Source organism: Anabrus simplex, chromosome 8 (assembly GCF_040414725.1).
Source record: "Anabrus simplex isolate iqAnaSimp1 chromosome 8, ASM4041472v1, whole genome shotgun sequence".
In the NCBI taxonomy this organism is placed as follows: Eukaryota; Metazoa; Arthropoda; class Insecta; order Orthoptera; family Tettigoniidae; genus Anabrus; species Anabrus simplex.
Genome location: NC_090272.1, coordinates 226,807,834 through 226,824,763, shown reverse-complemented (window position 1 = coordinate 226,824,763; position 16,930 = coordinate 226,807,834). Strand labels below are relative to the sequence as shown.

Genomic DNA, 16,930 nt, shown 5'->3' with positions numbered 1-16,930 from the left:
TAATGAACACCATTTTCCTACAAGTACCACAAGGTAACATTTAAATCATTTACCTTTCACTATAAAATGTAATTTACACTGCAGAGCGTTTATTGGAGTTTTACCTCATAGTCCAACAAGTCCAAGGTGTTATTTGCTGGTGATCAGATGCTTCTTGTAAAAATAGTAAAGACCCTAAATTCTATATCATAACTAGACAAAATGAAACTCATGGTAATAGAAAAGAGATTATAAAGGATGAGCAAATATAGCAGTAAATTATTCTATAACTAGATATTTAAGCTAGAATATGATAACTGGTAATGTAGCCCCACGACCTAATTAAACTGTTCATGGAAGTCATCAATATTTCATGCTTGACTGCTAACACCCTTTGAAAAACTGATGAAGATGCACAAATAATCTGGGTAGCAAGACAAAAGAATGATCAGTAAATAGGCTTAAAATTCAGAACAATACTTATTTTGTCAAATAAAACTTATGGTCTGCACAAGATTCTTAAAGCTCTCATCATTTTAAAATAAAACTGTAGGAAGGAATAAGTTACTTCTCAATTTTCCTCTTAGACATTTATCAGTACGGTACTTCTACTGGGGAGCAGGCCATATCTCTCACAGTAAATAGCACGAACAGAAACACTAGGCCTACTAATATAGTGATACACTTATACAAGTAAAAGTAACATTTAATACCTAAAGTGTTCTGTAGAAGTCTAATGTGAACTGATGCAGGGGTCCTGATAGAATTGCCATTTATAAGTTATTGCAAAAGTGTTCATACTAAATCCAAATTTTAGTATATACTTTCCAACAGAGGTAGCCTACACCACTGCTCCTTAAATCTGGAGAGTCTAAAGATATTAAACTGAAGAATTAACACAGCATCCTTAATAGGAAGCACATCATACACATCAAGGACATGACAGGAACTAAAGATGCCACCTGTGCATCACTAAACCAATGGGCTGCAGGCTGTGCTTTCACTTCCTTTGACAGACGAATCTGAACATCTGAATTAACACTTCTGAATTTAGATTAAAAAATCATTAAATATAAATTTGCGTCAAGGAGGGTATTTTTAATACTAAAGTTGTAATCTTTATACATGCTTGTGAAACAAATTCGTGAACGTCATTAACTTCATGCATTCCATGACCACGCGCAACAAACTGTACACTTTCGTGACTCGTGGAAATGTTACTCTCACGTCGCCTTTGCACCACAGAACAGGAATCTCAAAATATTTCAGCAGAAACAAGATAATTAAGACATCTAAAACGTAAACAGCGCCATGGTAGCACTACATACTTCCAAGGAGTTGTCAAATAATGACGAACTTTTAATATTGTCCACTTGTCACAAGAACCTCATCAAACACGTGAACACCAGAATACGCGCGAATTATTAACATTGCAATACAATTTCATCCGTTACGAGAATTAAAAAGTTGTGATTTAAAAAAAAAGCATTGAATTTGCTTCATGTCAATGGCCTACATTATATCATGTGCAAGACATACAAGCTATAAATCACCACAGTCAACGAGAAGATTCATCAAATTAGTAGGATTACCTTCCTCACCTTTCAACCTATCACAAAATAAAGGAACTTAATAACAAATTTAGAAGTAAATCTCTCCCGCTCCTGCAACACTCCACCAAGCAGATATTTTTCCGGATATGAGCATCACGGTGGATTCTACTACGCTTTCCAAATCATGACGAATGCAATTCACAAAAATCAATTTTAATCAACCATTCTTTCAAAAACAATTTATAAATAATTTAAAATCACGAAACGAATCCTGATGCCAGTACTTATTAATGTGAAAATAAAATTAATGTTAATTGAACTCCTAAATTTTACTAGTCTTTTGTTTTCTCTAAGTTGTCCAAAGAAAGATATGCCTGCCAGGTTGTTATGATTCTGAAGTGGTTACGGTGGTTTCCAAAGAACTAATGCATAGGTGGTTTCAAATCATTGGTTTAAATGATGTCTAATTCGTATAAATACCGAATCTGGTAATTTAACCCATTTGAAAATAGTACCTTTATTTTAACAACAGTTTGAAAGTCTCTCTTACGAGAAATGCCGTGTGCATCTTAAATGAAATAGCCTTCATAAGGTAGAATTCATTGCAGGGATGTTCTGTGTTGCAGAAGATTTTCATCGTAGCGTAAACTTAATACAATTATTATTTTTTTAGTCTGTCACCTCTTTGTCATCAACTTCTGAAATATACCATTAAGCTGTGTGTCCATTGACAACTATTATCATCTCAAATCTTCGTACCTATGCAGTCGCTTTTGATATCTGAATGATTGTTCATACTTTTGCATGTAGCCTATAATACCTACTTTAGAAGATTGATTGATTGATTGATTGATTGATTGATTGATTGATTGATTGAATCAGTAAAAGGCCTGGTGTTTTTCTTTGAATGAACAGCACGATTCCTGTCCACAAACTACAAATATTCATTGCTGTTGAAGAATGAAGACACCAGACTTTGTAGCTAAGGTTGTCAAATAGGGAGGAAAGAAGGCTAGGGGAATGTGCTAAGTATGCACTAACCATGCGTCTTGGTAGGCGTGCTATTTACCAACTGATGAGCTCAACTTAGTACACTGGGGCGAAACTCTGGCAACCAGGAATGAGTTAGCTGGAAAATTTGTAATGTCCAATAACGGACCAACTATATTGGTATTATGAATTTACTCATTCGGAACAAATACAGTACCGTATTTCAGGTTCCCTATGGGATCTGATGGCCAGGCAGGCATCAATTTTTGAAAATGAGACAAAGTTTCTCATAATGCATTGGCACTGCCAGTGGTTCCAAGTAGCCTATGCAGTAGCCTCCACGGTATTCACTAGCCATGCGTCTTGGTGGGTGTGCTGTTTACCAACTGAAAAGCCCAACTTAGCACACTGCAGCGAAACGCTGGCAACCAGGAATTAGTTAGCTGGAAAATTTATAACGTCCAATAACGGACCAACTATATTGGTATTATGTGGTATATTCCGAGCTCTCAGTGGAGTGGTGACATGGATTGTATAGTAGGAATGTAGATATCTTGTTGCTTTTTGTTAAATATCTATAAGTAAAGTTGATACTTCTGACATGAATAAAGAAAGAAAGGTGACGTGGAATGACATTAGTAGGCGAATAACTTTGAGTGGAGTTTTAAAATGTAGGAAAGATCATAATATGAAGATAAAGTTGGAATTCAAGAGGACAAAATGGGGAAAATAATCATTTATAGGACGAGGTGTAAGGGATTGGAAGGGAAATATTCAATAAATTTGCAAGTTTTTTGAAAACATTTAAGAAAAAAGCTAGGTCAACAATTGATAGGGAATCTGCCACCTGGGCGATAGCCCTAAATGCAGATTATCGATTGATATTGACTATGGCCAAGCTAATTTTATTTTATTGGGTGACAGTGAGTGTGTCACAAGAGTACTTTAATATGCCTATAACAATAGCATGCGTACTTGGGATCATGAGTTGGACACACTACTGTTAATCCACTGAGGTAACATAATAGGTGTACAAAAATAGTCCTAGTCCTTTCATCTGGAAATTTTAAGTCTGGATCCTTGGAAGTCCCATCTGATCCTCAAAAATAATCTTGACATTATTTCCATCCGTGAAAACCTCCATCTGTACTATCTTTAACAATTTTCGCTCTGCAGACATAATCTCCTCGAAAGTCAACTTTTGTGGCCGGAATTAAATACTGAAACTTGTCTTGACCTTCAGTATTCCCATCCTCGTGGATATGTTTGAACTGTCACCAGAATCCTAGCCATTCTCTGATACCTCCTAATTTGATTAATTCAATGTTAGGCAATTATAACTGTTTTTTGCTATCACTAACAGGTGATGTGAACTATCAGATACTCACCTCCCTTCATCAATGATAAGACTACAGTCTGTTAGAAATTTTCAATCTAGCACTGTAAATTGTATATCTATAACTAGATGTAGGCCTAGATTACTATCCAATGGCACAAAACCTCAGCTGAGCATAAAATGAGTTTTGTATGCGGGTGAGTCCATGTGCTGCAGCGTGAGTGAGGGGAGAGGAACGTTCACTTCGTTAGTTGCTACGGAAGTGTTCACGTTGGCTCCTGGTAATTGTAACTGTATTGTGTATCTCAAGTGAACAGCACAGAAATAGTTGCCCCTCTTCTGTGTTAGTAAGAGGAGAGGAACGTTCACTTTGCTGGTCAGCTCCTCATAACTGTATTGCGGTTTAAGATCTTAAGTGAATAGCACAGCAGTAGTTATTATCCGCACACTTTATCTTGGTGCATTTGTGTACGGGGGTGAGGAGTAAGGAGGGAGTTGTCCCGGTATCGATAGTGCTGCCTGGTGCTGCCAACTGAATGAAAATGAAATCTGAATTGAATCGAGAATATGATCGATCGATATGAAATTTCTAAACCGTTATCATCTTAAGCCAACAACTATGTCACATACACATTATATAACATTATAAAGCATTTCTCGATGCGAATCTTGTTCCTAGCACGAATTCTATACTTTGGCTTTGTTGTGTAAACATCAACAGTACTAGTACGTAAAGTGTACGCCAGATGTCGCACAACGATGCTTAAGCGATTCATAGTTTGTGTTTCAGAGGTTGCCAGTACGAATCTCGAAGATCGCCGAGGTTGACCGATTCAGCACTAGGGTGTAAATGCACCAAGATAAAGTGTGCGGATAATACCTCTTCCGCAAAGTGAGTGAGATGAGAGGAACGTTCATTTTTCTAGTTGCTACAGAAGTGTTCATGTCGCCTCCTCATAAATGTAACTGTATTGCAGGTTAAGATCTCAAGGGAGCAGCACAGCAGTAGTTACCTCCTTCACAGCGTGAGTGAGAGGAGAGGAACGTTCACTTCTCTAGTTGCTATGTAAGTGTTCATGTCGGCTCGTCGTAATTGTAACTGTATTGCGAGTTAAGATCTCAAGTGAGTAGCACTGCAGTAGTTACCCTCTCAGCTACCTTCCTTCCCCTCCAAGCTCATGGCTCAGGTTTGTACCATCAGGTAGTAATGTACGTTTATCAATCATTTTGTACTCGCTGTTATATGTGTTGATTTCCTGCTCAAGTAACAGATCTAATACCTTTTCATCCAGTGCTGTCATCTCCGTTCCTAACCTTTTCATCTTACTAGCGACTGCAGCTCCTCTTCATCTGTATTCTTTATGTTCTTTGGATCTGTGTGTTGGTCAAGTAAATTGTAAATTTTTGTGAATACCACCCTCATGGGTTTTCTTGCCTTGATGATATAATTTCTAAATTGGTGTTGTCACAGCAACTATCCAAATCTCATGTTATTTCTGTTATTTTCTGAAATTATTGTATTCTGCTCTTACCACTACATTTCATCTATGGTGTAATTTCACCTACTTTTTTTTTGCTAGTGGTTTTACGTCGCACCGACACAGATAGGTCTTATGGCGACGATGGGATAGGAAAGGCCTAGGAGTTGGAAGGAAGCGGCCATGTCCTGCCCGTGCCCCAGCATTTGCCTGGTGTGAAAATGGGAAACCACGGAAAAGCATCTTCAGGGCTGCCGACAATGGGATTCGAATTTCACCTACTGTGTTCCTGTTGTATTTTTGAGTTTAAATTTGATATGTTCATTAGATTTTTAAAAAGGCTATTCACAGGAATGGATTTATACATGGAAATAAAATGCAAGCATGACCTGCATAAATAAAATATGTGTAATGTTAATAAATGCAGTTAAAAATTATGCTTTTCTTAACCAACTTTCCTTCACATTGAACTCGTACTGATACATAGTTTATGGTTTTGTTTTTTGCTACTCGCCACCTTTTCCCATTGAGCAGGATTGTATTAAACTTATCATTTCATATTGAGTATGGACGGATTACACTCGGTATAGTTTATGATCTTCCTTACTCCTTCTCAGCTGAATGCTCTATATCCCTTCCCATTGAACAGGACTGGATAAACTTCTAGTAATTACATAGTTTATGGTTTAAATGCTTTGTGTTACAGTTGTTCTACAGTCTTATGTAGTGCCGGACATCTGTCCACTACCTAGTTCACTCCATTGGGCAAGCTGTGTTTAAATTATAATGACACAAACAGTTCTGGTATTGACACGCAACCTGCTGCAAATTTAAGATGTATGTATGCACTCAGTCTCAGCTAGGGAAGGGGGTTAAGATCCAATTTTCAGTTGTCTCTTTTAAATAACCTTTTGTGGTCTTCCACTTCACTTCCAGACAAAATGCTGGGATAGTACAAAACAAATAAAGTACAGCTGTTTATCTCCCAGTCCTAGCCCCAGTTCATTTCAGATACATTCTGTGTACATACAGCAGTTATTAAAGCTGTTGTTCATGTTGTTCCAAGCAGCAACTAGAACACCAAATTCTTGCACACTGTCATAGTAGTATATTCACCTTCCTTTGTTACACATTTTTTGTTTATTTTTTATGTGAAAAATTTTCCTTTAGCATTGACAAAGAGTACTTAAAATCATGCAGTTACTTTTTTATATAAAATTACTTATTGATATTTAGAAATCATACTTTAAAAAGAAAATTTGCAGTGAATTCAGTCCACAGTGACATGTGTTAAGGCCCATAAGCATGATTCCTAAATGTACCCCTATGTATTAAGAAAATTTATTTTCTTTCTTTCAAGATTTGAACTAGAACATCATGAAGACCGTGAGCCGTTCATTTTCCACAACAGTCTCTCACTTTGTCAAACGCAAGTATCCGGTAAACCCAGAAGACGCGAAACAGTTACCAAGTAAGTTTATTACCTTGTTACTTTGAATTATAGTGTACAATAAACCTAGTAGCTGCAGTGCATCTAGATGGGCCTTAGTAAATAGAGAGATGGATAATCCACCTAGTCAATGCTGTGTATTAAAAATTTATATACATTTCACATTTACAATATATAGTACATGTTTCGAGAATATGTTAATTCTCGTCTTCAGCTAAATAGGTTAAAATTAGTTTATTACAATATGACCTAATGAAGCAGGGACCCCCATTAAGAAAACTAAAACTGTGACATCTACAATATGGCATATGTATTAAAAATTGATGAATAGTAGCATGGAAGTAAATTCCATCTTGTCATCTCCATATAAAGATGATGTTAGGGGGATGTCCATGTAGATAAAGCGTTGAGCACTGTTGCGGTATGATGTCAATGTGTCCTTGTTAATCCAGTACTCCGTTATCAAAATCAAATTGGATCATATTAAAAATAATATAAAATGGTGTAAAACCAAGTTGTCAAGCCGATCCCCTTGGGTAATAGATGATTATGCTGCCAGGTTGACATGAAATGCCTTTATATCCCTCTGACAGTTGCATGTCAGTCTTGCACACCTGCTTGTTTTATAATATCGACTATGTAAGGTTCATATGATTAAGTCAATACGAACCCAATACTGGCCATTAGGGTCAAGATTATTAATGAGGGCCTTAGTTAGGAAGAATTCCTTGTATCCTCAGTGATGGGACCAGATTAGTTCCAAATGATAGATTTTACAGTTAAACTGGAATTTACTGTTTAACCTTGGAGAGGGCGCATAAAAATAATCCCATGAGGAGGCGAGCACGGTATTTTAAACCGGCTCATGAAGAAATAGCACAAATTAACTAAAAACTATTTTTAAGGTTACAGAACTAGTAAATAATTTTGCATGAACTTGTAAATAATGTTCAAAGGTATTTTGACAATACAAAAATCAGATGTTAAACCATTGATGTTCATTCTGCGTCATCACTAGATTCTTGACTTTCCGTACCGCACCAAATACATGTCACTGCAGAGTGTTCTTTGTAGATATTTCACTGGCATACACGGCATCTATTCTTGGTTTTGCTGTTGTTTTTTGTTTGTTTGCAGTAGGCGCATCTTCCAGGCCCTTCTAGTTCTTGTGGAGCTGCAGAGGGCTGCATACAATCTTAACATTTAGCAGAAGTTCCTTTTTTTAGCCCCCTTGGGAGAGTTTGAATACTGTTCTTGCAAATATCTCACACTTAGCTGTTGGTTTAGCTCTTTCAAATAATGACGCCTTTGAATGTTAAAGTTACCTTCTGCATGCTTGTAAATAATATGCAATTAATTCAAGTAATGTTCAAGATAGTAAAAAACAAAATCATTGGCCAACGGTTGCTTGTGCGTGAAACTGAGTAACACTCCTTATAATTCTTTCGATTTCTCTTTCCCTGTTTCTATCCATGAGGCGTTGGACTTCACTATATACAAAGGCACTATTTTACACAAAAATAAAACTAAACTGATACATTCTTTGTATATTAACTGAAAAAATAAAGTAAAACTTAACTCATAAACACACATACATCGTGGGGCATGCCAGGAGTTTTAGACCGGGTCCGTCAAGCAATGCGCTTAGGCTGAAACTGAGGAGCATGAGGGGTGAATTGTTTATGCACACTGATAGTGGACAGGTCCAATGTAAGGTACTGAGGGGATGGAAGCTAGCAGCCTGCTATGTTAAGAACTATAAACATTTATCTCTGAACCTAATCGAAAAGACCATGACGCGCCCTCTCCAGGGTTAAATTCAAATAACTCATTTGTAATGTATTTGGGAGTGCTGACTATGAAGCATTGTTTCCACTCCTCACTTTCATCTTCCTTGTCTGATTCTCTGGACCAGCTCATTCTCATTTGATCCTGACTGTATTAAGCTTGCGAAGCCTAGAGAATCTGTATTTTCCTGTACTTCCCCCTCTTGGGAGGAATGGGTGTAGAATACATCCACAATATCCCCTGTCGCTCATAAGAGGCATCTGAAAGGCCAGGAGAACTCCAGTTGCTTTCACTAATTGAGTCTGGCATTGCTTCCACGTACTTGTACCAGGCTCCTCACTTTAATTTTTCCTATCTGGCCTTCCATGGTCAACTCTTGTTTTCTAACTCTGTTGGTATTAGGTTTGCAAGGCCTAGGATGCCTTTCATTTTTATGCCTTTTCTTTGCCCGTCTCTTTCTTTTGCCGATGCTGTCATTCTTTGAAGTATCAGACTCTTCCATTATTCTCTCTGATTAGAGTTATGGTTGCCCAGTTGTTCTTCCTCTTAAAACAACCACCACCATCACCACTCTGTTGACAACTCCTTCATTGTTGGTCCCATGGTTGGTGTTAAGAGGGGATGATTATCTCGTATTTCTCCTTCAGACAGTTATCACCACAACCCAGCATCAGTCAAAGTACAGTAAAGACAATTTAACTGGTATCTCTGTGTATAAAAATCATGTTACTCTTCTATTAAATGAAGTGGTTTCAGTACTGATGATGAAGGCCCAGATTGTTGCAAATCATGTGAAGATTTGAATTCCTTAAATAAATCCATATATTTGAACACGTACCTTCCACGATTTTTTAAAAAAACTTTGAATACGGATCTGTGAAGTTATTCAAACTTTATTTACATATTAAATATCACTATTAGTCATGCATTATTGTCTTTCCATGATATTCATGCTGTAAGTAGAGAGTTGTCTTTTTCTTTTCCCTTCTATTGGTAAGTTATATCATCATTGTTATTGTGGGAAAGTGTGATAGAAGCAAAACTATCCACTTCCATTCATTTGCAAATGTCTTCCTCTTCTACAACAGGTTTTTTTAAAAGTTTAATATTGAATTACAAAAATAATGTCTTACTGTCCAATGTTAGTAAGTTCCTATCAGTGAATGTGGTAGAGCAGAGCAGTATCTTTGTAACTGTTATATAAATACCAATGATATATAAATAAAATTAACTATAATCATTGCCCCACACTGGGCACCAATTGTAACTGTTTGTGAATATAAATAAAATAAATAATAAAATAATTAACTGAATAAATAAAATTACTCAAACACTTAATAAAATACTTGAAATAAATTAAATTAATAAAAATAATGAATCGAAATGTCCGTAGTATGGGCGCCAGAGTTCACCAGAATGGATCCCTCGAATTTAGATAGAGCATGATAATTCTTTATATCCCAGGGCATGTACATAATGCTGTGTACTGGTACATCTGCTTCAGGCCTTACCTAACCTTCTGAAAATGACTAAATAGGTAGGAACTGCACCTAGGTTCATCAATAACTCCACTGATTCTAAAATAACTAACTCTATTCTCAATAAAATACGTGCATGAGCACCTCAACATCACACCAAAATATACATAGAATACACACACAGAATATTACTGGAAGGCTCCATATTTACAACAACAATGAAAACAGTGGGAAAACGAAAGCGAGAACTAAGCCACCATTTGCAGTTAGTCCGTTGAATAATGTACATATATGTAGATAAGTACCCTTCACTGTCTCTGTATCAACCCGACTTGCCGACTCTCATAATCGGCACTTATTATTTCACACAGATACTGTACCTCATAATACTGTGTTCACTGAGTCTAACACTTGTTATAAAGATATATGCATTTTAGCAATACACGCTTGTCGTTTCTGAAGATAAATTATGGAAAGTCTGAGATATAGCACCTCCCAGCTTTCAACAACAATCAATCAATCAATACTGATCTGCATTTAGGGCAGTCGCCCAGGTGGCAGATTCCCTATCTGTTGCTTTCCTAGCCTTTTCCGAAACGATTTCAAAGAAATTGGAAATTTATTGAACATCTCCCTTGGTAAGTTATTCCAATCCCTAACTCCCCTTCCTATAAATGAATATTTGCCCCAGTTTGTCCTCTTGAATTCCGACTTTATCTTCATATCGTGATCTTTCCTACTTTTATAAACGCCATTCAAACCTATTCGTCTACTAATGTCATTCCACGCCATCTCTCCGCTGACAGCTCGGAACATACCACTTACAATGCCCAAAGACACAACAAATTCTCCGCAATGGCCAACCATATGAGAGACACCGGGCATAAATTCACCACAATAGAACAAGACCTCCATATCCTAAAAAGAGTCGATAAAAGCTAACTCATGACAGAATATGAAAACTTATTTATTTTCCTCGACCAACATTTTAATAAAGATAAAAATCTAAATGACACTATTGATAAAAAAAGCCCCTTGTATGAACAGATTCTTATTTTACTACGAGAATCAACTTCCCTCACCAACAAATTCTTAAAAATCTTCAACCTCACATCAATTAGAGTTCCCACCTCCCCTACAGCTAATATACCCCCCTCCCTTCCCCCCGCCGCTCGTACCTCTAATTTAAATACAACCAATAAACCCATAGCCACACCCACCGTAACATCGCTCCCTCAAATAGCCTTACACCGTTACAACACGCGCAGTAATACACTCTCTTCCTTCCCTCCCACCAATAGCAGCCCCCCTCCAATAGTTACGTCAACGCAAACAGATCCCCCTCCAGCACAAAACTTCAGTTATAACACACGTAGCAAGAAGTCTACTGTTGCAAATACTTCTAACTCATAATATTACAAGCTATATTTGTCACCGTCAAATGGTAAGTTCATACGATTCTACTTCAATGTTTTTCAAATATCTTTTCACACAATTAACTCTACGTTTCTTGCTTCCATTTACAGATTCCACTTTTATATGCTTTTTCAACTAGAATATCTACAAACTCACAATTTTCAACATTTGAACATCACTTCAAATTTTGAGATGGTCCATAGTGATCCTATTTGAAACTGTTCTTCAACTTCTATTCACCAACTTCATATCCTCAACGTGTTCTACAACTTTACCGTATGCATCTGACTTTCGTCTTTTATCTTCAAGATCATGATTAACTTCGGATCTCTCGACTAACTTTGACTTTTATTCTCTCTTCTTTACTTTGATTATATAAGATTTTTCGCCATCGTCTAATTATAACCGCCAGATTATCAACTTTACTTTTATGCAATCTTACTACTTGTTGTATAACAATCTGTTGTTTTATCCATTGTACTTATTTTAGCAGCCTTCTAATGTTAATTTTGTTAATACTTCCACTATTGTATCTCATCACATTGTATTTTCAAACCATCATTGTTATTTTTAATGTTATTTTACTTCAAATCTCTTCAAGATTTTAAAATTCATTTCATTACTACATGTTATTTAGACGCTTATTTTTAATTTAAGGTTAAGACTATGGCTGATGATGCCTTCAGGGAAGGCGAAACATGTACCACTATTAGCTAACAAATTTATGTAAATCATCCAAGACGATTTTGTATTGATTAGGTGGTCTAATAAATAACTTAATGTTATTATTTCAATCACATACCACTTAGTCGAGCAGCTCCTCTTCTTTCTCTCAATTCTTCCCAACCCAAACATTGCAACATTTTTGTAACACTACTCTTTTGTCGGAAATCACCCAGAACAAATCGAGCTGCTTTTCTTTGGATTTTTTCCGATTCTTGAATCAGGTAATCCTGGTGAGGGTCCCATACACTGGAACCATACTCTAGTTGGGGTCTTACCAGAGACTTATATGCACTCTCCTTTACATCCTTACTACAACCCCTAAACACCCTCATAACCATGTGTAGAGATCGGTACCCTTTATTTACAATCCCATTTATGTGATTACCCCAGTGAAGATCTTTCCTTATATTAACACCTAGATACTTACAATGATCCCCAAAAGGAACTTGCACCCCATCAACGCAGTAATTAAAACTGAGAGGACTTTTCCTATTTGTGAAACTCACAACCTGACTTTTAGCCCCGTTTATCAACATACCATTGCCTGCTGTCCATCTCACAACATTTTCGAGGTCACATTGCAGTTGCTCACAATCTTGTAACTTATTTATCACTCTATAGAGAATAACATCATCCGCAAAAAGCCTTACCTCCGATTCCACTCCTTTACTCATATCATTTATATATATAAGAAAACATAAAGGTCCGATAACACTGCCCTGAGGAACTCCCCTCTCAACTATTACAGGGTCAGACAAAGCTTCACCTACTCTAACTCTCTGAGATCTATTTTCTAGAAATATAGCAACCCATTCAGTCACTCTTTTGTCTAGTCCAATTGCACTCATTTTTGCCAGTAGTCTCCCATGATCCACCAGGCCACCACAAAGTGATACAATACTCAGTGCCTACGCACTCCATAATTGTAGGTCAGTCACGTTTCCACAAACATAATAAGACTACCTTCCACAAACGTTTGAAGTCCAGTCCAGTCCAGTATATTGCAGCTGTGTCACTCCAGTACCGTATATCCAGTTTCACTCCTGTATGTGTTAGTGCTACTTCCTTCCCGTACAGTGTGTGTTGTTCCCTCCATTTGATCACATGCTAAATAGACATCAGCATTCCCCTTCTTCTCACATGATTCACCTAGATTGATCCTGGCCATCCAATCATGGTAGATCCTCTTGTCAAGACCACGCCGTGAATTTCTTCCAGTGTCACAAAGCAGTCATAAGATCAACAAACTCCAGGGTGTTTCACATAACTCATCAGAGATTTCCGACTACATCATCAACAAGCTCATGTGATTCCGGGCTATTCACATGATTCATAGAACTTCCTGACGACAACTCTCACCAAACACTGAAATATACACATGACTCATGCAAAGTTTCCAAGTTCAATATAGCAATGTTTTCCCAGCCGTTATACAAAACAAATTACTCATACCACATATGGAGACCTCCCAGCTTACCAATATAAATGACGAAATATACAACTGAAATACTAGTAATAATAATAATAATAATAATAATAATAATAGAATATTGACAATAATATCTCTCTCTTCTACATATAGTGCGAGGGTGTGATATATGTACTATCACATCTTGTATTTTAGGATGTAATATGTTTTGTAGACAGAACAGCACTTAACCTCCATAAATTAGTTGTGATAATTCATAGTCTTGGATAGCAAAACCAAAGGGTTTGTCTTTTTCCTTTCTTAAACACTGTGTTTTGTAAGCTGGCATGTATGTTTTATTTAGTCTTGCATATGCAGCTCAGGTGTTTTGCTTTTATGAATTCTACTTTGGTTAGAATTGTGTAATTTCTTTCTTCATATCCTGTACTGAAATTTAAAGAGTTTATAGAGTCGCAGGGTAATACATAGATGGAGGAGCTCTGTTGTGGACTGTATTGCAAATAGAGGAGTCGATAGCAATAAGGTACTAGAAGAGGAATGGTGGAAAGATCGAGAAAGGTGGAGGGCTTTGGTACACTACCCTACCCAGAGAGAATCTGGAAAAGGGAATGGATGAAGACGAGAGAGAGAGAGAGAGAGAGAGAGAGAGAGAGAGAGAGAGTGTGTGTGTGTGTGTGTGTATTACATAATTGGTAATACACTGTTCAAAAAATACATTTTGACACTTTTTGTGGTCATACCTCCATGATACGCATACATGTTGAAATTAAAACAGGCATAAAATGGAAACAAACTGCTCCTTTGCAACAATTAAGAATTAAAATAAAAAGCGTTTTTTTGGACACAGTACACAATATCATTGTACAATGTGCCATAAGCAAAGTGGTCACTGATCGTACATCAAAATGGCTATGTGGTAATTAAACGTCTTTAATAAGAAGTATTGCCATCCCTTGTATGGATAACAGCTTCAGATCAGTCGATCAGTCATCATTGATCTGCATTTACGGGTGTTGCCCAGGTGTCAGGTGTTGTTTTATGTCGCACCGACACAGATAGGTCTTATGGCTAGGATAGGAAAGGACTAGGAGTGGGAAGGAAGCGGCCGTGGCCTTAGTTAAGGTACAGTCCCAGCATTTGCCTGGTGTGGAAATGGGAAACCACGGAAAACCATCTTCAGGGCTGCCGACAGTGGGGTTCGAACCCACCACACGGCCAACTTGCCCGGTTGAAAGAGATTTCCTATCAATTGTTTGCCTAGTCTTATGATTTCAAAGAACTTGGAAATTTATCAAATATTTCCTTGATAAATTATTCCAATCCCTACTTCCTCTTCCTATGAATGAATATTTGGGTCGGCGTCTTTCTCACTCAGATGCGTTGCTTCAATTGGTCCCAGACTTGTTTGATCGGGTTTAAGTCAGGACTTCTGAATGAACACTCCATATGTTGCACATGGTGTTCTTGCAGGAGTCTCTGAATGATGTTGGCATCATGCACTCTAGCATTATCTTGCATTAATACTGGTTTTTCTCCAGGTTGCCTCATGAGGAATCACACTTAAAATCTCGTCAACGTACCATCGAGCAGATAAGGATCCATTGTAAATGGAGATTGGTTTTCGTGTCAAGACTTGCCTGCACATAACAGCTCCGCCTTCATAAACAATGGTAGTTTGTACAGCTGTTGGATGAAATCGCTCCCCGTGTCTTCTCCAGATTTGCAGATAACCATCTGAACGATATAACGTGAAGTAGAATTAATCCAAAAATAGCACAGGACACCAATGTCTTAGCTGCCAGTGCAGATGATCTCTGGCAAACTGCAGTCTCTCACAATGATGTCATCTACCCATTTCAGGGACTTGAGCGTGTCTTGAGGATCTTAAATTGGCTTCTCAAAGCTTGTTTCTGACTGTAGGTCACTAACTCGTATTCTTGAGGTGTACTGTAGGTACACTTGTAGTGCTCATGCTGTAACTTGGCAGTTTCAGAGAGCTTGTAGATGCACAAAATGATCCTGCCCTGGAGTTGTTTTTCTTTGGTGGCCCATGCTAGGGTGCCTGGCAATACTTTGTCTCCTGGAAATGTTTTCACAGATACAAAATCCTATTCTGAGCAACTCCTAGCATTTGAGGTACCTCTGTGAGTAGCCTTCTTTGAGCAGTATAAGTACATGATTGGCTTCATTCGGCGGCAACTGCTTTCCCCATTGCCTTGTTTGGTCCTCACAGTCAACCATGACTTGTAAACACAACACTCCACACAGACAACCCTTTGCATACACTTCTAATTGAGGCACTCGTACCTATCAACTGACACCGACACGTCGCAAACATCCAGATGACTGTGGCTCTGTTATGTAAACAGGACATGTTATTGCCATAATAGTCCAATCCCCTTCGTACTATACATTTGTAATGAACTCACTGTATCTCCGCCAACTTCAAAGTTTTCAAATTCTACAGAAATTTGGTTTGCAGCACCACCCATCCTAACATTCCGGCCATTATAATTCTACTACTGCTGTCCGGATACGTTCAGTATTGGATGACATCATCGGCCGCAGCATTCAAAAAATGTTCCACAACGTCCCAGCAAGCTGTATTGTTCTGTGTGTGTGTGTTTTTTTTCTACCTCTACTCTTCTCTCGAATGGGTGTATAACCAGCCTTGTGCCTTCCCATTTTTGAGACATTTCTTGACCCATACAGAGAGAGGAGTAACTTCCTGGTGATAGTCTCAAAAAACTGTGTATTTTCATTGTGCATCAGGACAGCTATGTCTTTGAGCAGCGTGAGGTATGAGATTGCACACTTATACTTTTGTCCCAATTGAGGACTTTGAGTCATTCATTTTGGAGTACATAGTGAAAATGAGTACTAAGTGAACTCGCTATTTCCTTGTTGGGTACTGTCTTTCTTCATCCTATCTAAAGATATATGTCCTGTAAGGTTTAATTTTCTCTGATTCACATCAGAAAATTTGAACTATGTTCTTTATGCTGGTTATTCGGCAGAGGAAACCTATTGGGTATCATTAAAGACTCCACGAACTTAAAGGTATGTTAGGAGCGGGACTGACTCTCTATTCTGGGAAATGAAAAGTGTTGCTATGAATCTTTGGAAATGTTCTTTAACTATTCAATTTTTCCCTTCCCCTGTTTAATATTTAGTCATGTTATTGTCTGCCAAATTTTGGGCATAATTTGGAACTGTACTATTCTACCCACTCTTGTTTATAATTCTAAATATTATAGGTTTATCTCCCTTTATGTATGTATTTCCTTAAATCCTCTCTTTCTCATGT

At 37.6% G+C, this 16,930-nt stretch overlaps 2 protein-coding genes across 14 annotated transcripts in view; one reads left to right on the top strand and one right to left on the bottom strand.

Annotated features, from left to right (window-relative positions):
• LOC136879021 (zinc finger protein 706) overlaps window positions 1-1,737 on the bottom strand; it is a 44,185-nt gene extending 42,448 nt beyond the window's left edge. For 2 of the 5 annotated variants that reach the window (XM_067152731.2, XM_067152730.2), the window contains exon 1: window positions 1,581-1,735. The gene's annotated coding sequence lies outside the window, so the exon portion shown is untranslated. Of the gene's footprint in view, window positions 1-1,571 lie in introns of all 5 variants that reach the window. The other 3 variants (XM_067152733.2, XM_067152734.2, XM_067152732.2) reach the window with 3 other exon arrangements.
• A 129-nt stretch (window positions 1,738-1,866) lies between these two features.
• The window catches only part of LOC136879020 (RCC1-like G exchanging factor-like protein), an 82,256-nt gene continuing 67,192 nt past the window's right edge, over window positions 1,867-16,930 (top strand). Inside the window, exons 1-4 of one of the 9 annotated variants that reach the window (XM_068228926.1) lie at window positions 1,948-2,020; window positions 4,637-4,750; window positions 4,836-4,924; window positions 6,697-6,807. In XM_068228926.1, coding sequence (XP_068085027.1) covers window positions 6,714-6,807 — 94 coding nt within the window. In that variant the 5' untranslated portion in view covers window positions 1,948-2,020; window positions 4,637-4,750; window positions 4,836-4,924; window positions 6,697-6,713. The other 8 variants (XM_068228927.1, XM_068228929.1, XM_068228928.1 and 5 more) reach the window with 8 other exon arrangements.